The sequence below is a fragment of the Taudactylus pleione genome, unplaced genomic scaffold, assembly GCF_031769625.1.
Source record: "Taudactylus pleione unplaced genomic scaffold, aTauple2 ptg001579l, whole genome shotgun sequence".
Lineage (NCBI taxonomy): Eukaryota > Metazoa > Chordata > Amphibia > Anura > Myobatrachidae > Taudactylus > Taudactylus pleione.
Genome location: NW_028285976.1, coordinates 925,053 through 951,000, shown reverse-complemented (window position 1 = coordinate 951,000; position 25,948 = coordinate 925,053). Strand labels below are relative to the sequence as shown.

Here is a 25,948-nt window from a genome sequence, read left to right as displayed (position 1 = left end):
AAAACCCCATGGCAACGAGCGTAAAACCCCATGGCAACGAGCATAAAACCCCATGGCAACGAGCATGTAACCCCATGGCAACGAGCATGCAACCCCCTGGCAACGAGCATGCAACCCCCTGGCAACGAGCATGTAACCCCTGGCAACAAGCATGGCACCCCTGGCAACAAGCATAAATCCCCTGACAACAAGCATGAAACCCCCATGGCAACAAGCATGAAACCCCATGGCAACGAGCAGGTAATTTTAAAGTAATTAGAAACCTTACTGTGGGATATAAAATGGTGTCGGGCAAATATGTAAGTGGCACTTTGGTAATAGGCATTTCAGTGTGTGGTATAATGTGTAATGGGCATTATGGTGTGTGGAATAATGTAAGTCACTATACCAGGGACGTCTGAGTAGTGCACTGCCTTATGGAGGAGCAAGGACAAAATCCAGGTACAGGAAGGGAGGGGGCGCAAAATAACTGCCTTGCACTGGGTGACAGATATCCTAGTTTCGGCCCTGAGGAGGGAAAGGTAGTTTTAGTGCTGTACATGTCCCTATGACACCCAATAGCCTGTGAGCCCCTTATCCATAGTCCCAGCCCCCCAATAATAGCCCTCATTTACTAATGAGTTTAATCACCAAAACAAGTGATAAATGTCACTGTGTATGATAATGGTGCTCCAGCCAATCAGCTCCCAACTGCCAGCTGTTAGAAAGTGACAGTTGGGAGCTGATTGGCTGGAGAACCATTTATCATACACAGTGACATTTATCGCTCGTTTTGGTAATAAAACTTGTTAGTTAATGGGGGCCAATGTGAGTAAATCAATTTTTGGGGTTTTTGACATAAAAGGCAAGAAAATACCCGGCTTTAAGTGTGGACATGGAATATAGCCACTCAGGATGCACTCTCCTCCTCTGATGGTACGTTACTAATTATTCCTCACTGCGTATAGATCATTTTATTACTTGATTTAAGTCACTAACTTTAATTGTGTGGTCGGGTTTCAGAGAATAATGTAAATGAGTAATGAACGTAAATAGAATTTATTTTTAATTTAAGTGAAGGTGAGATCTGTGTTATAGGGCACAGAATACATGATATAGATGACCCAGGGCAGGAGGAATTGCCCTAAGCTTTGAGGACCTAAAGGTCTTGTCCACAGGACCGCCAAGGCATAAGGGTGATATAGGGGATGTGGGCAAATTCGGGCGGCATGGCCACGGGGAGTGGTGCTATGTCTTCCCTCTTACTGTATGGAAGCTGCTTGTTTATCTATAAGACACAAATTCAGGGTATAATTAAATCTATATCTTTCTCTCACTCTTTAAATAGGGGAACTGTATTTTCTCTCGACATCTGAACCGACTTCATTGTCTCCCTATGGAACATTGTATCGGCTTGTAGACCCTGCCAGGTATGTACACCTCACAATACTAAATATGGACACTATAAGTTGTTGGGATTTTTCATCATTAATACTTAAAAAATAGTCTGTGGCTTATAATTGTTGGAATGCCGTCGGCATGTCGGCTTCACAATGTCGACAGTTATGATGATGATATTGTTGAAATGTCGCAACTAACATGTTCACAATGTTGACATGTGAAAGGCAGACATTAGATTTAGGATTCCGTTTAAGAGCCATATTCAATTAGAAGCGAAAAGCCGAGATCCCTGAAAAAGTATCGCCTATTGCGTCTTTTTGCCTGTCGAAAACTTATCGCCGTATTCAATTCCATCCGCTTTTCGCGTATGCAATGCTACATTTTTGTTTTGGGGTGCAAAGGTGGGGAAACCACTCAGAACCCTTGGGACAGTCCCCCAATGGACAAGTGCATAAAAAAATTCCTGGAAAAAAAACGTAGGAACACCCCAAAAAAGTACTTTGATTTTGGGGGCGAAAAAGCACAAAGTGGGGGGACAAATGCAGAAACTAGCGAAATAAGGTTCTTGGATTGCCCTAAGAAAGGGTCCAGTGTTTTTGGGGTTGCAGGTGCTTTTATGAGGGTGGAATTTCACTTTTATTAATACTCCACTTAAGAGACATTGGGGTAGATGTATTATAGTGGCACGTTAAGTGCCGCTATAACGCTTCCTGCTTCGCCTCTTTACCGAGGCGAAGCAGGAAGCACTACCGGTGAGATGTGTGAACATCTCACCGGCCGGGGAGGGGGAGCGTTAACTCCCCCCTCCGGCGCTACCCGCTACAGACCACATCGCATCAGCCTAGTGCTGATGCGATGTGTGTCAGGCCCGGCCGGCTCCAATGAGCATGCGCGGGATCTCGCAAGTAACGCGAGATCCCCGCATGCAGCCCTGGAGCCGGTAGCCGCCACAGCAGGGACAGCGCTGTCCCTGCTGTGGGGATAGGCTAACGCCTGACTGTAGCTGTCGATAACGACAGCTACAGCCGGCCGAACGGTCAGACGATCTGACCGTTCGTACATAGCCCAGGCTGTAGATAGCAGCGCCGATAATGACGGGGGCGCATAGCGCCCCTGACATTTACCGCCCAGACCCCCGATCATACATCGGGGAGAAACGGTATCAGCGCACTTAACGTGCGCTGATACCGTTTCTGGGCTTCATACATCTACCCCATTAAAAGATGCTTGGGCCCATTTTCAGGTACCCCAAATTTGACAGGACTACTTATTTTGTCCGAAAAATACTCTTTATGCCATTCTTCACCACCTGTGCAAAGATGCTAATTAGAGGCAATTGTGCGAACTTAAGTACCCCAAACAGTTTAATTACGGTTATTCGGGCACTACTACCTTGTTCCCCAATGTTTCTGCATCTTTTTGGGGGGTTCAGGCTGATTTCCCCGATTCTGACACCACTTTCTGCCTGTTTTGACTTCGCGTATCGCCGTTTTCGCGTTTTTTTGGAATTGAATAGGGCGAATAGCGGGGTCACGCACAATAAGTTTCTACGGCCAAAAGACACGATGTAGGTGACAAGTCCGGCATACAAAGATTTTTCATGGGTGTGAAACTAATTGAATACGGCCCTAAGCTTGGAATTAGGGACATAATTACCACTGCAACCGCAGTTTTGCGACATCAGTCGCAACCTGCAACATACTTACCCCCACAACCACCATAACAGCCGCCAATGCCGACATGGCCAGTGTGTATCATATTACTGTATACGCTATTTTATGTCTGGTACCAGTACTTTGTATTTTTCTTAATAATATATGTGGAATACTAGTTTCTATTATTTGTATGTGTATATTCAAGGGTAATAATACATTTTCTTCGTAAATTGATCGTCTTCATGGTTTTTTTTGCCTCTCATGGAGCTGCTATTATTCCTTATTGCCATGTCAGGAAATATACCAAACCCATAATCGTTATGCTATATATAAGTGCTTTCTTTTTAGGCAGATGGTCATTTTGCAGTGATTTCCATAAATGAATTTGTCCCCAAGTTGGATTGTTACTTTATGGATGAACAAATAGATTGGGCAGACTGAATATAACGGGGCCTGGCTGCTATGTGGCTCTGTCAGGGCCCTGTAAGTGTAGAATAAGTTACTGTACAGCCTTCAGACATTTTTTTGAAGTTTATATACCAGATGCTTTGTCGGGAGAGTATAACGTCTCCAGATGTGCTGCACCTTTATGCTGTTCCTTTACAGTATATATTAATCCAGCCCTCGGCTACTGATATTCGATTTCTGCTACGTGTCACCTATAATACCACTTTAGGACCTGCGACCCCCAGGCGGCTGTGATTTGTGGCCATTATTCTACCCAGCCCCATGAGTGCAGCTCCCTGTAGATTTATTCGTTAATAGTATTTTATATTATAAATATATTATATTATGCGTATCGGAAGCACGGCACAGGCACTGAGATTGTCTTGCGATTCCGCACACACAGAGAACCCATTTGCAAAGTGAGTGATAAGTATTCAGCAAATGAGGGTGGTAACGAAAGGGGGGTTGTCAGAAAAAACACAGGCGTGTCTGACCGTTTAAACGCCGTTACATGGGCGTGCATATATCAGCCCTTGCGATCTCCTACGCGGCATGAGAGCCCTCTGCGTGTCAGGAGAGCTGCTGGGTCTGCGGCTGGAAGGAAGGAAAATCTCAAATATGTTACTATAGAGGTGAGATAGGAAAATGTGTTACTACACAGGTGATAAAGGGAAATTTAAAATATGTTACTACGGGGTGAGGGAGGGTAATGTGCTACAACAGAGGTGAGGGAGGGGAATGTGTTACTACTGGGTGAGGGAGGGGAATGTGTTACTATAGAGGTGAGGGTTAATGTGTTACTATGGGGTGAGGGAGGGGAATGTGTTATTACAGGGGTGAGCAGGGGTAATGTGTTACTACAGGGGTGAGTGAGGGTATTGTGTTACTACAGGTGTGAGTAAGGGATTGTATTTCTACACAGGTGAGGGGGGGGATCTCGAATGTATTACAACCCGGGTGAGGGAGGGAAATGTGTTACTACAGAGGTGAGGTAGTGGAATGTGTAGGTACACAGGTGAGGGAAGGTATTGTCTTACTATAGCAATGATGCATTACTATAGAGGTGAGAGAGGGAAATGTGTTACCACAGAGGTGAGGTAGTGGAATGTGTTAGTACACAGGTGAGGGAGGGTATTGTCTTACTATAGCAGTGATGCATTTTACTATAGAGGTGAAGATTAATGTGTTATTGGAGTGGTGAGATGGAAATGGAAACATTAAATATCTATGGTGTACCCGGGTACATCAGCTAGTATACTACAGATCTGTAAGCAGTAGATAGTAGTAGTAAGATAGTGGCAGGGGTAAGTAGTCAGAAAACACTTCCTCAATCTTTAATAATTAACACTTTAATTAAATATTTGTCTTGTTGCAAATAATAATTACAGTCATTAAAAGTTCATTAATTAGTGACGGAGAGTTGGGTGGGTTATATGTGCATACTGTTGTTGGACATTAGTGGCAGTGGGAGTTGTGGCCATCTTTCCGTGGTACCAATAGCAGCTGTGAACGGGTAGGTGAGGGGTATTTTGCAGGCGCACACCTTCCTCTGGCTCTTACTGCGCATGTCAGAGACTGCGGGGAGATGTACTAAGCCTTGGAGAGAGATAACGTACCAACCAATCAGCTCCTAACTGTCAGTTTACAAACTATGGGCCAGATGTACTAAGCTCTGAAAAAGTGATAAAGTGGAAAGTAATAAACCACCAACCAATCAGCTCCCAACTGTCATTTTTCAAACACAGCCTGTAACATGACAGTTAGGAGCTGAGTGGCTGGTCGTTATAACTCTCCAGTTTATCACCTTTCAGAGCTTAGTACATCTCCCCCTGTGTTTTAAAAAGGTCAGTTAGGAGTTGATTGGTTGGTACTTTATTGCTCACAATTTTAGCTCTCCCCCAAGGCTAAGTACATATCCACAGACTGTTTACTAGAGTATATAATAGATTTCTAAGAACCAAACAATAAAGCATATACTAGCAGCTGAGCGGCAGGGCGCTGGCAACGCTTAAAGTGTCACGTTACGCTCAGGTGTTGGGACATATTAAGCAGCAGAATGATTGAGTTGGAAAGTACAGTAAATACAGCTTAGAACGTTTATAATGTGTAAAATAACACGTCTGCTTCTATACTTGGTATTGGGCATTTCTGCACGAAACAAACTCAAATCAGGCGCTGATACAAAACCATAGTATAAATATAATATCACTGAGAGGTTCTTTTCATATGTCTCACAGCTGCAGAAACTATTATGTGTTTGTGATTTCACACAAATCTGTATCCAAAAAGACACAGTACAACAATAAATATATATTAGTTTTTGAGGTCTGGCATGTGAATTAAACACTCAAATACTCTAGAATACTTATATAAAGTTATTTATTGCACAGTGTAACAGTAAAAAGATTGCAATCGGTTGCTATTATATCAGTGTACAGTATATTCCTATAAAAAAAAATCACAATAAAATGGCATAAAAAAAAACATTAAGACAAAAAGAAAAAATAACGTCTCTTAGGTTTATACTCCAGGGGTCTATAAATTGGTCCCCTTTAATGGCTGTGTGTAAGCTCACCACAGCAGTTTTTATTTCCTTTTTGGGTGTAATTGATATTGTATCCAAGTAGATCTGTAAACAACAAGTTTAGCAGCGTATCCACTACGCGATGTTACTGAGCGATTGCATGATTACGACATCGTAATCGTGCAATCGCTCAGTAATTGTGCACAAAATCGGGCACAAATTGGACACTATTATGTCGGAAACGACCTGCGATGCGCGCTCCTGCTGGTCGTTTCCTGACGTCAATCATCTACTGAACATGCCGGTCACACTGCCGATAACGACAGACTGCCCATGTTCAGAGATGATTGATGTGCCTACACTGAACGATCAATCATTCAGTGTAGGAACTGCAGGGGATCAGCAACAACGGTACGATTACAATGTTGCAATCGTACTGCCGTGCCGCCATCGCCTAGTGAATGTGCGGCTTTAGTTTTAAAAAAAGCAAATTTTCAAAGTCCTGTTATTGCTGGCCCGGTTAACAGGATCTCCTGAGCTAAATTCTCCTTAGTGCCTTGAACCTGTGTAATATTATTAGCACAGGTTCATAAAACGCTGTGCCGTTTAGCTGTGTACTGTTTGTTATGCCGCATCCCCAGACAATGAGCGACTTGCATGTACAACCGCGTTTACTTGTCACCAGTCCGGTGGTAGAAATCTCCCCCTTACACAGAGCCGCTATCCCGGTGCACCAGCATCTGTGTAGGGGCACCTCTGTGGCTAGCGGTCAGCATCTGTGTAGGGGCACACCTCTGTGTCTAGCGGTCAGCATCTCTGTAGGGGCACCTCTGTGTCTAGCGGTCAGCGTCTGTGTAGGGGCACCTCTGTGGCTACCGGTCAGCATCTGTGTAGGGGCACCTCTGTGGCTAGCGGTCAGCATTTGTGTAGGGGCACCTCTGTGGCTAGCGGTCAGCATCTGTGTAGGGGCACCTCTGTGTCTAGCGGTCAGCATCTGTGTAGGGGCACCTATGTGGCTAGCGGTCAGCTTCTGTGTAGGGGAACACCTCTGTGGCTAGCGGTCAGCGTCTGTGTAGGGGCACACCTCTGTGGCTTGCGGTCAGCATCTGTGTAGGGGCACCTCTGTGGCTAGCGGTCAGCATCTGTGTAGGGGAACCTCTGTGGCTAGCGGTCAGCATCTGTGTAGGGGCACCTCTGTGGCTAGCGGTCAGCATCTATGTAGGGCACCTCTGTGGCTAGTGGTCAGCATCTGTGTAGGGGCACCTCTGTGTCTAGCGGTCAGCATCTGTGTAGGGGCACCTCTGTGGCTAGTGGTCAGCATCTGTGTAGGGGCACCTCTGTGTCTAGCGGTCAGCGTCTGTGTAGGGGCACCTCTGTGTCTAGCGGTCAGCGTCTGTGTAGGGGCACCTCTGTGTCTAGCGGTCAGCGTCTGTGTAGGGGCACCTCTGTGGCTACCGGTCAGCATCTGTGTAGGGGCTCCTCTGTGGGTAGCGGTCAGCATTTGTGTAGGGGCACCTCTGTGGTTAGCGGTCAGCATCTGTGTAGGGGCACCTCTGTGGTTAGCGGTCAGCATCTGTGTAGGGGCACCTCTGTGGCTAGCGGTCAGCACGGTCAGCATCTGTGTAAGGGCACACCTCTGTGGCTAGCGATCAGCAAAAGTGATGTCTCCAGGCAAGTTGTCATCCACTGCAGGCATGAAGCAATTGATCCACACTTGTAAAGGAACAAACGTGGTGAAACTTGTTCCTTTACAAGTGTGGATCTTCGTGTTTGTGTGTCCTCAGTGTGGGGTTGTCAGCAGTGCGTGTGTGCTGGCAGTGTCGGCAGTTCTGGGGTGCCGGCGGTGTCGGCAGTGCGTCGGTGTCCTCAGTGCGGGAGTTCTGGCGGTGTCGGCAGTACGAAGATGGCGGCAGTGTCCTCAGTGCAGGGGGTGCCAACGGTGATAGCACTGTGGGCGGCGGTGTCCTCAGTGGGGTGGGGGCCAACATCTTGCATGCCTCATTGAAGTCTATGGGGAAGCGCTGATAGGCTGAGAGTCATGACAGATGGCTCTCTCAGCCAATTAGCGCTCAGCCCATTGATTTCAATGGGACTTTTCAATTTCGCGCCTGAATAAAAAACGCAAGATCCGACAGTGGGATCTCAAGGTTTTGACTCGGATAGGGATCTGAGGCAGACAGGGATATCCGATCTGCGGCTCGGATCGCCTCGGATCCTGGAAGTTCAGAGTGTTTTGGATTCCAAGGAATCCAAAACGCTCATCTCTAATCCAAATAAGCTTCAACTACAAAATATTTTTAAGTACAGGAGATAGAATACATGTTATGTGCATTGTGCTGTATTATATACAGTATATAACATTTCCAAACATTAACTTATTCTAATAATAATGACACGGAGACAGATGTGGCGTTTTAAACTGGTCTGCCTTTTTATTGATAAAATAATCAATAACTTAACTATGGTGGCGGCCGAAAGAAACAGCAGCCATCATCGGTCAATGACTACCAAATCAGAAGACTAGAAAAACTTGCAGGGCCAATTGCCCACTCAACAAGTCCATATGTCACATGAGACTCCTCCATACCTTCCAACGCACGGTTAGCCAACCAAGGCTGCTGACCCCAGCAGGGACAATCAGTGAAAAGGTATATCAAACGGAAGTGACCTATTAGCCAGCTCACTGACCTCCCGGCTTCAGCTCTTTCCCGCCCAACGCCAAAGAAAAAAGGTGACATCAAAAATAGGCAAAAAATAATAAATTGGGAGGGAGGGGAAAAAGCTGAAAAGAGGCTGACTCCTATCTGCAGCTGCCTTAAGTAACCTGTAGCTCCTCCCACACCATGCCTTAATAACTCTACCATTGGCTACGCACTGAAACAGATTAACCCTCTACTATCTATGCGGCTATGAGGTACCACAGTCCTATAGCCTAGTGCAGGGGTGGGGATTTTCTGCAGAGGGCCATTTTGATATATATAACATTATTTCACGGGCCTGGTGCAGGCCACGCCCCCTCTGTGTGATGTCACACGAGGTGGGGCCACTATCGCCAGTGATTACAGCAATGCCTGGAGCATCCTGAGGATGCACCAGGGAGCTGTACGGGCAGCGGTGTGACCATCTGAAGCATCGTAAGGACGCTCCATGTGGCACTGCTGCATAGATTCTGGCTGCAGGGTGCCAATCTAGATGAGGCTAGCAGTAAAAATCTCCGAGGGCCAGACCAAATGATTCCGGGGTCCTTATACGGCCCCGGGCCTGAGGTTCCCCATCCCTGGCCCAGGGGTTTAAAGTCCGTCCGGCACACATGAGTGACCTCCATCTTCATTATGTTACATAGGACTTAGGGATCTACTTACTAAGCAGTGTTAGGAGACAGAGTGAAAAGTGAGAAGTCTGTGATAAGGTGCCAGCCAATCAGCTCCTCACTGTCAGTTTTCAAACACAGCCTGTGAGATGACAGTGAGGAGCTGATTGGCTGGCACCTTATCACAGACTTATCACTTTTCACTCTGGCCCTCATTCAGAGCCGTACGCTCTGAGCAGAGCGCACGCTCTGAATGAGGGCCGGGCTCCATTTTCATGGAGCGTCCTCCTGGACGCTCGTATAGCTGTGGGTCACCACCCACAGGCTATACGAGCGTGCATTTTGATGGCCGCGATGGTCGAGACCATCGCGACCATCGAAATTGCGAGCCGGAGCCTGCAGTTGAGGTTTTCAACCGCAAGCTCCGGAGTGATTTTGGCTCTATCAGAGCCAAAATCACTCCCACTGACATCACTAGTGATGTCAGTGGGCCGGCTTCTGACGGGAGGCGTTCCCGTGGGAACGCCCCCGTCAGGGAGGCACGCCCCCGGCACGCCCACCAAAGGGGGCGTGCTGTCAATCAACATTGACAGCACGCCCCCTTTGATCGGACACAACGAGCGAAGGACTTTCCTTCGCTCGTCGCGTCTGGCGCATGCGCACGACGGAGCTCCCTCCGTCGTGCGCATGCTCAGTGCATAACATCGACCCACTTGCGAGCGGACAGCCGCTCGCGAGTGGGTCTGAATCAGGCCCTCTGTCTCCTAACACTGCTTAGTGACTAAGGGGTCTATGTACTAAGCAGTGATAAGAGACAGAGTGAAAAGTGATAAGTCAGTGATAAGGTACCAGCCAATCAGTTCCCAACTGTCATCTCACAGGCTGTGTTTGAAAAATGACAGTTGGGAGCTGACTGGCTGGCACCTTATTACACACTTATCACTTTTCACTCTGTCTCTTACCCATACTTGCCTACCCTTCCGATTTGGTCGGGAGCCTCCCGAAAATCGGGTGCCGCTCCCGACCTCCCGGGATGGCAGACAAGTCTCCCGGCTGCCGCTGACCCCTCCTGTCTCACTGCCGACCCCCCCTGTCCCACCGCAGTCTCCCGGCAGTGAAGGGGGCGGTGACGCGATTCGCGTCATTTTGGCACCGCCCCCCGCTTCCCACTGCCTGTAATATCGGCAGTGTGTAGGGGGGCGGGGCCAAAATGACGCGCTCGCGTGGCTCCGCCCCCAAAAACATCTCATCTTGCCGCCCCCGTCTGCTAGCCACGCCCCCCCCAATAATGCCGATCTGGCTGCTCCCTCCCGGAAGGGGCAGCCAGATAGTCGGCATGTATGCTCTTATCACTGCTTAGTACATAGACCCCTAGATCCCTTAATCAGTTAGTATTTCTTTTTGGACCTGTAAAATTGATGCAATATTGGTGCAACCATAAGACAATGACGTGTAGTTTTTTATTTTGTAAGCTGCGCGTCCGGATGCTGGGAAACGCCACCAAGTGTCACATTACCGTTGGGTGATGGTACATAATACACAGAAGAATTATTGATTTTCAAGACATTGACGGACGCTGGAAAGTAAATAGAATATAGTACATTTATAATGTGTAAAATAAGCCTTCCTGGAATCATTCCCTGAAGCAATCTGCACATTATCCAAAATATCTGGAGGTGTTTTATTTAACTTAAACAGAGAACTGGCGACTAAGTATCTGACCCAGAAAAACAATGCCACGTGTCCCGGTATCTCGGCAGCAATTATCGGCACAATGATGTACAATAAGGGGTAGATTTACTAAAGTGAGAGTTTTTAGAAGTGAGTTTTAGAAGAGCTGTTGCCCATAGCAACCAATCAGATTCTACTTAACATTTAACTAGCACCTTCTAGAAGATAATAGCTAGAATCTGATTGGTTGCTATGGGCAACATCTCTTCTAAAACTCACTTCTAAAGACACTCACTTTAGTAAGTTTACCCCTAAGTATCAGGATAGAAAACAGAATTCATAATACATCTAATTATTAGCTAGTATACTGCATACATGCCTACTCTCCCGATTTGGCCGGGAGCCTTCCGAAAATCGGGTGCCGCTCCCAGCCCCCCGGAAAAGTAGGCAGGCCTCCCGACTTTTCCAGTCCACCCCGCAATGTAATGCTTAACCCCCGCTGCGGAGGGGCTGATGGCGCGATTCGCGCTGAATTTCGTCATCATAACCCCACCCCCCGCATAGCAATGCCGGAAATATCGGCATTTTGTTGTGGGGGGCGGAGCCTAAATGACACTATCGCGTGGCTCCGCCCCCAGTCCCGCCCCTAAACACTTGTAAAGTGCCCGGCCACGTCCCTCTATACAGGCCCCGCCCCCCTGCTACACCGACCTGGCTGCTTCCTCCCGGTGGAAGCAGCCAGGATGTAGGCAAGTATGGTATACTGTAGTCAGGGAGCGGTTTGGGTTTCAGGTGAGCTGGGCTGAAGGAATATTTTACTTATTCATTGTTTATTAATTCATTATTTACATACATTTTTCATTTATTCAATTGTTGATTAGATTTATAGGGGGGTAGTAAGGAAATGTAAGATAGGGAGATGGAGGGTACATTTGGGGGTTATTTGGCACAAAATCTCAATATTCAGATTGTTGGCTTTGTAGATGTCGACAGTCGGCAATCTGCATGTCGATATAGTGTTTTTATCGGATTTTAGCCCTAACCGCAGCCTAACCCTAAACGAACAATAACGCTAACACTAAAATGGTCTGTTGACATTCGCCATATTGACATTATGACAATGGGCCCCCTGATTCACTACCGATCACAACTGTGATTACGCAATAAATCAGCCGATTGTTATGTTCTGTGCATGTGTATGTATTGCAGTGTGTGTGTGCGAACCGTGCACTGTGATCGGAGAGATTCCGCAAACCCATCGCAGAGTGATTGACAGAAAGTGTCGTTTGTGGGAGGTGATGGTGGGGTGGTCGGCGGAACGCAGGCATGCCAGGGTGTTTGAACACCGTTGCAGGGGCGTACATAAATTAACCACTGCGATGCCTTATGCAGCCTGAGGACTCATAGGGCTCTATTTATCAACATTATTTTTACTAAAATAATGTGAAAAAGGGTGTGTTCACACCCTTTTCACATTGTTAGTATCACCTATAGTTATTACAGGGCAATTGGAGTAGAATTCGTAAAATTCTACTCCAACCCCTAAGTATCACTTATTTTTAGTAAAGCAGATCGCATTTCCCATAACTGTAATGGGAAATGTGATCTGACCATAGTTACTAAAAATAAATGCGAAAAAAATACTGGGGAAAGCCCTGTGATAATAACGCCCAGTGTTGGACTGGGGCATGAAAGGCCCACCGGGGGAATGCAGTGATAGGGGCCCATACTTAGAGCTCTGGGCCCCTTTAAATATATATATATATAGTAAATACTGCTAGTGAATGCATGATAATGTACCAGATTAATAACAGCAATGTATTATAGAAAATACACAATAGTCCTGTGCAGTATAATTCAAGTGCACAGTCTGGAACCTGTTCCCTAAAGAAGGGGGTGGGCCCTCAGGCAGTGGGGCCCACCGGGGGTTTCCCCTGTGGGCCAGTCCGACCCTGATAACGCCACCAGGAGGTGGCGTTATCCAACGTCTCCCCCGGTTACCGGCCTCCTGCCCTGCTCTAACGTGGAGAGTAGAGCTTGGAGTCGGTCCCTGTAATCAGCTGTGTGGTCTAAACAGACCGCAAGCTGATTACTGTAAAAAAAAGAAAAAAATAATAGTAAAAAAAAAAATTTACTTACCTGACTCCAGGGACCGGTGATCGGGCCTCTGGTGATGACTCCCCTCCAGTCAGCTGGTCTCCCACAGTGCACTGCTGCCCGGTCATCAGGTGATCGGGCAGCAGTGCAGTATGGGAGATCACCTGACCAGAGGAATGGGGAACATCACCGGAGGCCTGGAGCATGCAGGTAAGTGTAAGTAAGGGAGGGGGGGTCGAGGGGGGGTCCACGATTGCGGGGGCAGGGCTTAGCACTGGGGGGCGGGGCTTAGCGCCGGAGGGGTGGTAGCAGCGGCGACCGGTCGGCGCATGCGCGGGCTCCGAAGGGGATTAGCAGGGACAGAGCTTTATCGCAAGCTCTGTCCCTGCAAGGGATTTGTAGTAAATCCCTGTGATATTGCCTGAATTCGCAATGCGAATTCACTCGGTAATTTCACACTACAATCTGCATTACCAATGCGGATTGTAGTAAATAGAGCCCATAGTGTGCGTGGTTGTTAGCAATTCCTGAGTAAGGTCAGAGCCTGTGTAAGTGTGTGTGAGGATGTGACGGTACTCCATGTTACTGATGGTTTCTCAGTCTTGTGTAATCACTGTGGACCTCATTCAGAGTCATTCGTTGCGGCCGCACGGTCGTAAGGGAAAAGGGGCCGGATATGCAAATGAAGCGCTCGCAAGTTGCGTCGTTAAGATGGGATTGTCAGCTGGACGAGCGCGAGGAGGATGCGGCCGTAAGACTAAAAACACGCCCCCTTCTCGTTCGCAATACACGTCATCTCCGGGCGTATATAAGGATTAATATAGACCATCGGAGCTGACTCGTAGAGCTTAAGGTTAACCATACCCTCTCTTAAGCACTACGATCAAGTCAGTGTAAAAACCTCCCATGTCACATGTGCCATGACACTACTTAGTTAATTATGCACTCCCATAAAACGCCGTTTGCATAGTCAGGCACGACTGCGTTCGGATCTCCACTCCCCCGTTCACAAGCACCTTCCACGGTTACCACCCACAAACGGCTCAATCTGTCACTCAAACTAACGACCTGGCTGTGTTCAAGGAGAGAGCAATTTCTGATCGTAACAGCTAGTTTGCGCACGCGCCTTGCGAATTTTACGCATGCGCAGTTTAGCGAACATCGGTTGCGTACGACCGAGCAGCTGCAACGACCGACTCTGAATGAGGTCCTGTGTGTGATGAGGTTAGTAATTCCTGAGTAAGGTCAGACCCTGTGTAAGTGTGTGTGAGGATGTGATGGTACTCCATGTTACTGATGGTCTCTCAGGGCTCTATGTATTAACATTATTTTTACTAAAATAAAGTGAAAAAGGGTGTTTTCACACCCTTTTCACATTATTTTAGTTTCACCTGTAGTTATTACAGGGCAATTGGAGTAGAATTAGTAAAATTCTACTCCAACCCCCAGTATCACTTATTTTTAGTAAAGTAGATCGCATTTCCCATAATTGTAATGGGAAATGTGATCCGACCTAAGTTACTAAAAATAAATTGTAAAAAAATACCGGGGGAAGCCCTGTGATAATAACGCCACCTGGCGTTATCCAGGGTCTCCCCCGGTTACCGGGCTCCCACTCTGCTCTAACGGGGAGAGCAGAGGCGGGAGCCGGTACCAGTAATCAGCTATGTGGTCTAAGCAGACCGCAAGCTGATTGCTGTACAAAAAAGAAAAAAAAAATTAAACATTTTTTTTTTCCTTACCTGAATCCAGGGACCGGTGATCGGGCCTCAGGTGATGGCTCCTCTCCGGTCAGCTGGTCTCCCATAGTACACTGGGGCCCGGTCATCAGGTGATCGGGCCCCAGTGCAGTATGGGAGATCACCTGATCGGGAAGCCCGGAGAAGATCACCGGAGGCCAGGAGGATGCAGGCAAGTGTAATGAAGGGAGGGGGGGGTCGCGGGGGTCCGCGATCGCGGGGGTCGGGGCTTGGGGGCAGGGCTTAGCGTCAGTGGGGGGGTAGTAGCGGTGGTTGGTCGGTGCATGCACGGGCTCTTAGTCGCGGTATTTTTTCCGAAAATACCGCGACTAGAGTGCGGATGGAATCCGCAGGGACAGAGCTTTATCGCAAGCTCTGTCCCTGCAAGGGATTTATAGTAAATCCCTGTGATATTGCCTGAATTCGCAATGCGAATGCACTCGGTAATATCACACTACAATCCGCATTCAATATGCGGATTGTAGTAAATAGAGCCCTCAGTCTTGTGTAATCACTGTGTGTGATGGGTTTAGTAATTCTTCAGTAAGGTCAGAGCCTGTGTGTGTGAGGCTCTAATGGTACTCCATGTTACCGATGGTCTCTCAGTCTTGTGTAGTCACTGCGTGTGATGAGGTTAGTAATTTCTGAGTAAGGTCAGAGCCTTAGTTAATTATGCACTCCCATAAAACGCCGTTTGCATAGTCAGGCACGACTGCGTTCGGATCTCCACTCCCCCGTTCACAAGCACCTTCCACTGTTACCACCCACAAACGGCTCAATCTGTCACTCAAACTAACGACCTGGCTGTGTTCAAGGAGAGAGCAATTTCTGATCGTAACAGCTAGTTTGCGCACGCACCTTGCGAATTTTACGCATGCGCAGTTTAGCGAACATCGGTTGCATACGACCGAGCAGCTGCAACGACCGACTCTGAATGAGGTCCTGTGTGTGATGAGGTTAGTAATTCCTGAATAAGGTCAGAGCTTGTGTAAGTGTGTGTGAGGATGTGATGGTACTCCATGTTACTGATGGTCTCTCAGTCTTGTGTAATCACTGTGTGTGATGGGTTTAGTAATTCTTCAGTAAGGTCAGAGCCTGTGTAAGTGTGTGTGAGGCTCTAATGGTACTCCATGTTACCGATGGTCTCTCAGTCTTGTATAGTCACTGCGTGTGATGAGGTTAGTAATTTCTGAGTAAGGTCAGAGCCTGTGTAAGTGTGTGTAAGGCTATGATGGTACTCCATGTTACCGATGGTTTCTCAGTCTTGTGTAATCACTGTGTGTGATGAGGTTAGTCATTCCTGAGTAAGGTCAGACCCTGTGTAAGTGTGTGTGAGGCTGTGATGGTACTCCATGTTCCTGATGGTATCTCAGTCTTGTGTAATCACTGTGTGATGAGGTTAGTAATTCCTGAGTAAGGTCAGACCTGTGCAAGTGTGTGTGAGGATCTGATGGTGCTCCATGTTACTGATGGTTTCTCAGTCTTATGTAGTCACTGTTTGTGATGAGGTTAGTAATTCCTGAGTAAGGTCAGAGCCTGTGTAAGTGTGTGTGAGGCTGTAATGGTACTCCATGTTACCGATGGTTTCTCAGTCTTGTGTAGTCACTGCGTGTGATGAGGTTGGTAATTCCTCAGTAAGGTCAGAGCCTGTGTAAGCGTGTGTGAGGCTGTGATGGTACGCCATGTTTCTGATGGTTTCTCAGTCTTGTGTAATCACTGTGGACCTCATTCAGAGTCGGTCGTTGCGGCCGCATGGTCGTAAGGGAAAAGGGGCCGGATATGCAAATGAAGCACTTGCAAGTTGCGATGTTAAGATGGGATTGTCAGCTGGACGAGCGAGGGGAGGATGCGGCCGTAAGACTAAAAACACGCCCCCTTCTCGTTCGCAATACACGTCATCTCCGGGCAAATAAGGATTAATCGAGACCATCGGAGCTGGTCGTAGAGCTTAAGGTTGTCCATACCCTCTCTTAAGCACTACGATCATGTCAGTGTAAAAACCTCCCATGTCACATGTGCCATGACACTACTTAGTTAATTATGCACTCCCATAAAACGCCGTTTGCATAGTCAGGCACGACTGCGTTCGGATCTCCACTCCCCTGTTCACAAGCACATTCCACTGTTACCACCCACAAACGGCTCAATCTGTCACTCAAACTAACGACCTGGCTGTGTTCAAAGAGAGAGCAATTTCTGATCGTAACAGCTAGTTTGCGCACGCGCCTTGGGAATTTTACGCATGCGCAGTTTAGCAAACATCGGTTGCGTATGACCGAGCAGTCGCAACGACCGACTCTGAATGAGGTCCTGTGTGTGATGAGGTTAGTAATTCCTGAATAAGGTCAGAGCCTGTATAAGTGTGTGTGAGGCTGTGATGGTACTCCATGTTACTGATGGTATCTCAGTCTTGTGTAGTCACTGCGTGTGATGAGGTTAGTAATTCCTGAGTAAGGTCAGAGTCTGTGTAAGTGTGTATGAGGTTGCGATGGTACTCCATGTTACTGTTGCTAAGTATTACGGATGTGTGTAAGGTAAAGTGGGCGTCCTTATGTTATGCATCGGCGGCATAGCGATTGCAGTGGATTAGCATACTTTGGCAGTGAGACTGCGTGCGTAATCTCTATTGCAATTTCGATCTGTAGTGAATCAGGCCCACAGTCGGCATTTTGTTGAGATTCTGAATGACGACATAATCACAACGTAGCTTTCGAGGGTGTGGATAGTAGAAAGAATATAAGTCTCACTTGAAGCACAACCCACCCCCATTGTAGAACCATCTCTATCATAACAGTTGCGATCGGTAATGAATCAGGCGCTCTATCTGCATTATTTACTCGTGTTCACTGCAGTGCGCAACCACTGCTGCAAATAACAAGCGCTCGTTACATCTGCATGTCAGACGTGATTTATCTTACGTGAACTGTCACATTATCTGGAAGTGTCACACATTGCTGCAGTTTATCGTATTTCCCTGAAATTGTTCAATAGGACTGAATTTCATTCTTGCAATGCATTGGGTGAGTGTGTGCCTGTGCGTATCTGTGTGTCAGGGCCAACTCCAGGGTGCCGAGCACCCTGTGCCAGCTCTACAAAGAGGGGGCATTGCCTAATTACCATAGGCAGAGCCGTAACTAAACTTTTTGGTGCCCTGTGCCAGAGAGAGCATTGGCGCCCCCCTCCATTTTTTAAATAGGGACATAAGATAGTGCACCTGAAAAAGGGCCATGGCCTCATGGGGAAGGGCCAGGGAAGAGATAGGGGAGGCCAGGAGATGCTGGGGATAAAAGAAGAGGAAGCTACAAGTGAGAATGGTAATAATCAGGAAAGTTTACAGACACATGAACAGCGCCCCCTGCCCTGCGGTGCCCTGTGCCATGGCACTGGTCGCACTGCCCTAGTTACGGTCCTGACCATAGGCCATGCCCCATGTGTGACATTAATTGGAGGCGTGTCCGCATGGCACGCCTCTAAATAACGTCAAGGTGGGGGGGAGCCTGACTAGCTGGGTTCCCCCAGCCCTCTCGCATCACTGAATGGATGCCGAGTGCATTTGTACAGCATCCATTCAGACTCCGGCCACTGTCCTGCTGAAATTGGGATGTTGGGGAGGGCCCCTGGGTGGCACCCCTGTTCGACCGCACTGGTCGAACACCCCTAGAGCCAGCCCTTTTGTGTGTGTGCATGTGTGTATGTGCATGTCTGTGTGTGTGTGTGTGTCTGCATGTCTGTGTGTAGGGGGGGTTAGCTAGTACATAAGGCATCTCGTGTATGCCGCAGGGTCCAAAATAATTTTATTTAGTGCAAGGGCCCACGCAACTCATTGATTAGAGGATGCTGTAACTTTGCTAATGCGTTTCACCTGCCTCGGCTCCTACCACAATTTAGGAGCAGATCTCTTATGCAGCTTTATTCCAATTACGCAAAGTTGTATTGAAGCATTTACCATAATTTTCTAGAGTAGGCAACACAGATGTTTTCTATAACCGTTCATTATGGTGGCCGGACTCGGAGGCCTCTTCCCTTTGAAGGACTGATTAACATTCACTGTGTTTTCCGGCAAGTTTTCCTTTTGTCAATGTACCTTCAGGCATTTCTTCGGTGTCACTATCACTTTTGTTTTTTTTTTCATTTTCAGGAGGGCGCCCCCTGGAAAATGCAAATACAAACCTTTTCCAGTCAAAACCAGGAGTAAAGTGGTTCCATTTATTCCACGTGAAAGTAAGTAGATGTACACCGTGAATGTAGATGTAGTGGCGTTAATTGAATTACTGCTTGTAAGGTGCATTTGTCTAGGGTAAGAGCAGCTTCTCCTATCGGTATTCATCTCCCGGTGTCTCTTGTGTTACAGGAGTTGGGAAATAAAACTATGTGTAGCCAAAGGGATCATCAGGAGCTCACATTAGCACTGAGTAATCTTTGGCCCCTCGTACAAGCGGGAGTATGGATATCCTAATTCCTCCTACCTGACCCCCCATCTTCCCCATTTATTGTAAGCACAGTATACACTAGGGAGAGACATCCATAAATGACTTCTAACCATTGGTGGTAGATAGCAGGGACCGGACTGGTCACCTGGTTCTTCTGGCAAATGCCAAAAGGGCCGTTGACCTGATGGGCTGGTACGGCAGCCTGAAAGCCTGGCTGTACAACGCTGCTTTCTGGCACTCTGCCGGACCGGCATACAGAGAGGCAGGGTGTGCCATGAGACCACTCCCCCGTGACTCGAGACGCCCTGTGAGAGGCATGATGTGCCGGTCCAAAGTCTTTGAGTTTGAACTGAGTAAGAACTTGACATCTGCTATCGGGGTTTCTTGACTGTACATTGCAACATGTGAGATCTCCTCGTAGTCAACGCTGGATTTTTTTTAAAGTAGCCCTTGGCAACAACTCCGACTTTGTAGCGATCAAATCTTCCATCAGTCTTCAGTTTCTTCCAGAAGACCCACTTGTTTTATGGTCACTCGGCCTGTCCACAATGGTCCATGTGTCATTGTTGTTTAAAGCTTTATACTCTTTATCTATGGCTCTTGCCAGTGGCTGTGTGACTTTGTTTCTTGGAGGGTCTGAAGTTCACAGCAGAGAAAGTTTGCAAATTCCTTTTGTCCAGTACTGAATAGCTTAATATAGTCCGTGCTCCTTCAACAATTGTTCTATTTGCCCTATGATCATGCTGTTCTGTCCTGGTGTCTAGGCAAATGTTAGTTAGGGGCTGGGATGCCACTTGTCAGAATCCTGACAGCGGCATTCTGACAGTCAGAATCCAGACAGCATAAGGTAAGAAACCTAACACTAACCCTTACCCCTGCCGCTAACCCTAACACTCCCTCCCCGATGCCTATCCCTAACCTCCACCTCCCCGCACCCTAAACCTAACCCTCCCCTCTTAGTGCCTAACCCTCCACCCTTAGTGCCTTACCCTCCACGCTTAGTGCCTAACCCTTACCCTCCCCATAGTGCCTAACCCTAACCCTAGCTCTCCCCTAACCCCCAATACTTACCTTCAGGAGGCCATCGGTTGGGATTCTGGAGTCATGATCCCAGTGCTGATATTTAGACCGTCGGCATCCCGCATCCTGGAATGCTGACTGCATCCCGTTAGTTAGTGTTAAATGCCTTTCCTGTAGAGATAGACAGCTGATCTGTATTTTCATATTCGCCACCATTACTAGACCTTATTACTGTTATCTTCAGGACCGTCTGATTTTCTACTAGACTTGTGTACTCCACAATTTTGGTTGTACCTTTACTCGTGCTTATCAGAAAGTATACATGCATCGTCCTTGTAGCATCATCTATGAATAATGTAGCCAAAAATATTAAATTCATTACTTTTTTCAAGGGCGCTGTGCTTCCCAAAACCCTTCTCTCTGTGATATTTCCTTATTCGTAAACATAAAAAAACAAAATAAAAAAGAAAATAGTGTAATATTGACACAATAATAAAACCAACCCAAGTGTCCAATATAAAAGTGTTCTTTAAATGCTGCCTCCACCAATATTAAATTAATATTCAGTTAGTGGGCTCAGTGAGGGGTCTATGGGCCAGATTCAGAGCCGCTCGACTATTTGCGAGCGCACACTCTGAATCAGGGCGGGGAGTATCTTTTTATTTATTATTTCCTGTCCGCTCGCTAAGCTGTGGGTGCCCACCCACAGCTAGTGCGAGCGGGCAGGAGATGGTCGCGATTATTGCGACCATCGGCATTGCGAGGAGACCCTTGTGGTAGGGTCTCAGCACTCGCAATGCCGAGTGGACTTCCGGCTCTCATAGAGATCACAAGTGATGTCAGTAGGTACGCTCACAAACGGCAGGCGTTCCTTCGGGAACACCTCCGTTTGTTCAGCCACCCCCCCTACCCGCCTACAAAATGGGGCAAGCTGTCTATCAACATCGACAGCCGCCCTGTTTTGCTGCGAGCTTCGGAGCGAGTGAAGGTTTCACTCGCTACGGGGCTCACGCACGTGCGCACTGGGCCACCATCGACCCGCTTGCGAGTGCTATGCGCTTGCGAGCGGGTCTGAATTAGGCCCTATGTACTAAGCCTTGGAGAAAAAGTGGACGGCGATAATGTACCAACCAATCAGCTCCTGTCATTTTTTAAACACCGGCTGTAAAGTGACAGGCGCTGATTGGTTGGTAGTTTATCCCTCTCCATGGCTTAGTGTTCTCAGTTGCTCTTACTACTGTAGCTCCATGTAATTGGAGGGCGGCTCTCAGGGTCTCAGGATCTTTAAACTTTTCCCTTTGAATTATCCTTCCGATGATAATTTGACTGTAGATACCATAAAAGAGAGGAAAAGCTCCAAGTATTTACCTTCGTTACTTTAAAAGAGTACATTTAATGGTTACGCTTACAAATAGCTTAAAGGGTAACAGCATGTATAAAATGTTGCTGTACGCCTTTCCAGGCTCACTATCTGATACACAGAGAGACAGTAACATTAAAAGTGCTGCACTCAGACTGCCAGGGTCCAGTCTGGGGGGCCCTTCGGCGTTCTTCTCGCCTCCTGCTGACCGGTTTCGATACAGTTATCTTTCTCATAGCGGGTGGTGAGTTTTAAAATCAGCTGTTTTTTATTCCTGCTGTGGTCCAATAGGAATCCTTCTCTCCGTCACATGAGCTATGGGAACTCACAGCAGGTCTCCCTGCATCCCACTAGAGGGGAAGCAGTATGACATTGTGGATGAGATGTACTAAGAGAGAAATAAAGTACCAACCAATCAACTCATAACTGTCAGTTTACAGGCTGGGTTTGAAAAATTAGTTAGGAGCTGATTGGTTGATACTTTATTGACAGCAAAAAAAAAAAACGCACTGGTCCAATCCGACCAACAGTGGAGTTCTATAAGGTGTGTGCTGCCAACTACTAATTGGTATATATACTAAAAAGGGATAGAGTAGTAGCACTAGTAGGAAAAATATCAATGTAATATAAAAAATAACCTTTATTAGATATTCCTTAAAAATACTGTGTATGTTCCCATCCGAAGGTAGAAGTAATGGCGAAGTAATTAAAAATTATAGATCAAAGAGATGAGAATAAAGATTAAAATAGTATGCCTGGGGTGCTTGCACACACTTACTGTAACTCGGAAGTATACTCCTTTAATTATCAATGTGTAAGGGGTATTATCCTCCCATATGCAAAAGAACCAAACAGGGTAAAGTCAATAAATATGTAGAGGTCAATCAAAGCTTAGGGCCTGATTCAGAGCCATTCGTAAGCGGCCGCTCGTTCGCTCCGAGCGATGTTTGCCCAACTTGCGCATGCGTACGGATCGTAATACGCATGCGCGAACCAGTCAGTGCGGCCGAAAATCGTTTGTTCGCTATATAGCGAATGCCTGCTACTTTGAGTGACAGGATGAGGCGTATGTGGGTGGTAACAGGGGAAGGTGCTTGAAAACGGGGAGTGGAGATCAGAACGCAGGCGTGCTTAAAGGTCAAAACGGGCGTTTTATGGGTATGCATAATTAATACAGCAGCGTCATTGACCACGTCACTGGGTTATTTTATAGCCAGAACTGCTCGCAAGATTGCGGTAGCAAAAACCAACCACAAGAATAGCGAGCAGTTCATACCCTGGTCGATGTACTCGATTAATCTAATAAATAGCGGACATGACGTAGGATGCGAGCGGCCAGGGGGCGTATTTTTTTTCAAAAAACCACCGCAAGTTTTGTTCGCTCGTTCAGACATAGAGGCGTGAACAGACCGCAAAGAGCCAACGGTTCATTTGAATAGCCACCCCGATTTTCTGGACAAGCGACCGCAAATAGCGTCCGACTCTGAATCAGGCCCTTATTGTTCTATTATGAGATTATGATTTGCAGAAATAAATCTTATATCTGAGAAACTGTGTAGTGACTGATGTTTCTATAACTGTAAAATGAAAGAGTAAACCGATTAATATCAATTTGATGACTGGAATTAAACCACACGTTAAGGGGTAATCCTGTTATCATAAAACTATGGGCCTGATTCAGAGCCGCTCGCAAAAAGCGAGCGCTCGCTCTAAATCAGGGCGTGCGCTTTTTTTTTTTTTGTTGCGGCCTCTTGGCCGCTCACATAGTTGTAGGTGACCACCCACAGCTTATGCGAGCGGCCATGATGATGGTCGCGATTGTCAAGACCATTGCGACCATCGGGCTTGCGACAAGACCCTTGCGGTAGGGTCTCGTTGCGCCAAGCCCAAGTGGACTTCCTGCACTATTAGAGCAGGAAGTCCACCTACTGACATCACTAGTGATGTCAGTAGGGCCGCCCACAAACGGCAGGCGTTCGCATGGGAACGCCTCCGTTTGTGAAGCCACGCCAGGCCTACAAAATGGGGCGAGCTGTCGATCAACATCAGGTGTGCTGCTTCCCTGCTGCTGTGTGTGTGTGTAAGGAAGGAGTCCTCTACCCAGGAGAGGGACCCCCTAACCTAACTGTGTCACAGTATATATATATATATATCTCTACATATATACTGTAATAATGGTTAAATAGAACAAACTACTACAGTGTTGTCTAGTTGAAAATCAAATGTTTTTATCCTAATGGTAAACTAAGTAATGAATATTTAGACCAGTGGTCACCAACCTTAACTGAGGTGTGAGCTACTTTAGTAAAATGAAAATGAAACCTTCAAAGAAAACAACAATGCATTTAATTATTACAGTGATATTGTTGTAGTTTGCAAATAAAATTTAAGCAGAGGCACATTTCACTGTTAATTACCGGCTCCAAGGAGGTACGTGCAGTTGAGGAGCAAAAGATATAGGGCCTGATTCAGACCCACTCGCGAGCGGCTGTCCGCTCGCAAGTGGGTCGATGGTGTGCACTGCGCATGCGCACGACGGAGGGAGCTCTGTTGTGCGCATGCGCGAGACGAGATGAGCGAAGGACTTTCCTTCGCTCCTTGTGTCTGATCAAAGGGGGTGTGCTGTCGATGTTGATTGACAGCACGCCCCCTTTGGTGGGCGTGCCTGCCAGATGGAGGCGTTCCCAAGGGAACGCCTACCGTCAGAAGCCGGCCCCACTGACATCACTAGTGATGTCAGTGGGAGTGATTTTGGCTCTGATAGAGCCAAAATCACTCCTGGCCTTGCGGTTGAGAAACTCAACCGCAGGATTCTGCTCGCACTAGCGATGGTCGCGATGGTCAAGACCATCGCTACCATCATCCTGCACGCTCGTATAGGCTGTGGGTGGTGACCCACAGCTATACGAGCGTCCAGGAGGACGCTCCATATTTATGGAGGTGGGCCCTGATTCAGAGCGAGCGCTCTGGTCAGAGCGTCCGGCTCTGAATCAGGGCCATAGTCAGTGTGATTTTCCAGCTGGGCTGGGTGGAGCGTAGACGCCATGGGTGGAACCACAGGGAAACACGTCAGGTGATTGCTGTAGAGCAGTGATTCACTGTGAACTACGGGTTGGAGACCACTGATTTAGACCATTAAATGTTGTTTCTGTCATCAAGTAGTAGAATATAAACAGTATCAGTTCTGCTTTAGACACATAGGGCCAAATGTAATAGGTAGTCAGTTTTAGTAACAGTACAAACTTGCACTTTCTCGCACTTTTAAAAAGTGCGAGTTTGTACTGAAACTCGCAAATTCAATATTTAAGGACTATGTAAACTGACACCTTTTAATGCGAGTAGCATTAAAAGGTGCGAGTTTTAGAGAAGCCATCACAGATCAGTGAGATCCGTGATGGCTTCTGTGTGTGTTTTAAAAAAAAATGACGTGCAACCCCTCCCCGAAAGCATAACCAGCCCCTGGCATTATAAAGCCTGTCCTGGTTCTAAAAATACAGGGGCCAACATGTGTAGGGGGCTCCTGTATACTAAGAACCAGCACAGGGCTTTGTTGAACAATGTATCAATGATGTAACCACAAGATTAAACTCAATTAACCTTGTGGTTACAATGTAGTGGGAGCCAACATAGACTTTAATGGTGAATTCTCACCACTGATATCTATGGGGAATACAGGCTGACCGCATTCAGCAAATCAGGGAGCTGCTCCGACGGAGATGCCCGCTACTTGGTTGGCGGCCCCTTCAACAATGGGGCACACGTGTGCCCTGGTCATTTATGCAGAGCAAAGGTATGTGTACATACACATACCTTTGCTCAGTCCGGCATGGTATGGTTTTTTTATCGGTTTGTTATTTTAACCCTTTGGATGCCTACAGGGAACGAAGCGGACGTGAAGTACGCATAGGAGAGGTGAGTATGGATTTTATTTCAGGTACCCCTATGGATTACTTTGGGTACTAGGTGAGTATGTGTGAGTGTGAGTGTGCAGGTATGTTTTATTAAAATTTTACTTTCACGGTGTGTGTGTTTTTACGTATTTCTTTAGTTGTGGAACTACAAGTGCCAGCGGGCCCGTAATCCCCCGCATGCTGGAGGCTTGCTGGTACTTGTGGTTCTACAACTAAAGACAATAGTTAACCCTTTTTCTACTTCAGGGTCCATAGGGGTCCACAGGGTGACCTTGGGGTATAGCTGGATCCTGGATCCTCGGGCACTTTCAGCTGCTCCCAGGATGCACTTGGGTCCAACCCCCCCTATACCCCGCCCCCAAGCCACAGGCACCTCAGTTTTAGATGGTGCCCGGCCGGAGTCG

The 25,948-nt window shown here is 47.3% G+C and overlaps 1 protein-coding gene across 2 annotated transcripts in view; it reads left to right on the top strand.

The window, feature by feature from the left end:
• The window catches only part of LOC148442268 (HHIP-like protein 2), a 77,236-nt gene that overhangs the window by 31,433 nt on the left and 19,855 nt on the right, over nt 1–25,948 (top strand). For both annotated transcript variants that reach the window (XM_088464103.1, XM_088464104.1), the window contains exons 7-8: nt 1,328–1,409; nt 18,962–19,044. In XM_088464103.1, coding sequence (XP_088320229.1) covers nt 1,328–1,409; nt 18,962–19,044 — 165 coding nt within the window. The remainder of the gene's footprint in view (nt 1–1,327; nt 1,410–18,961; nt 19,045–25,948) is intronic.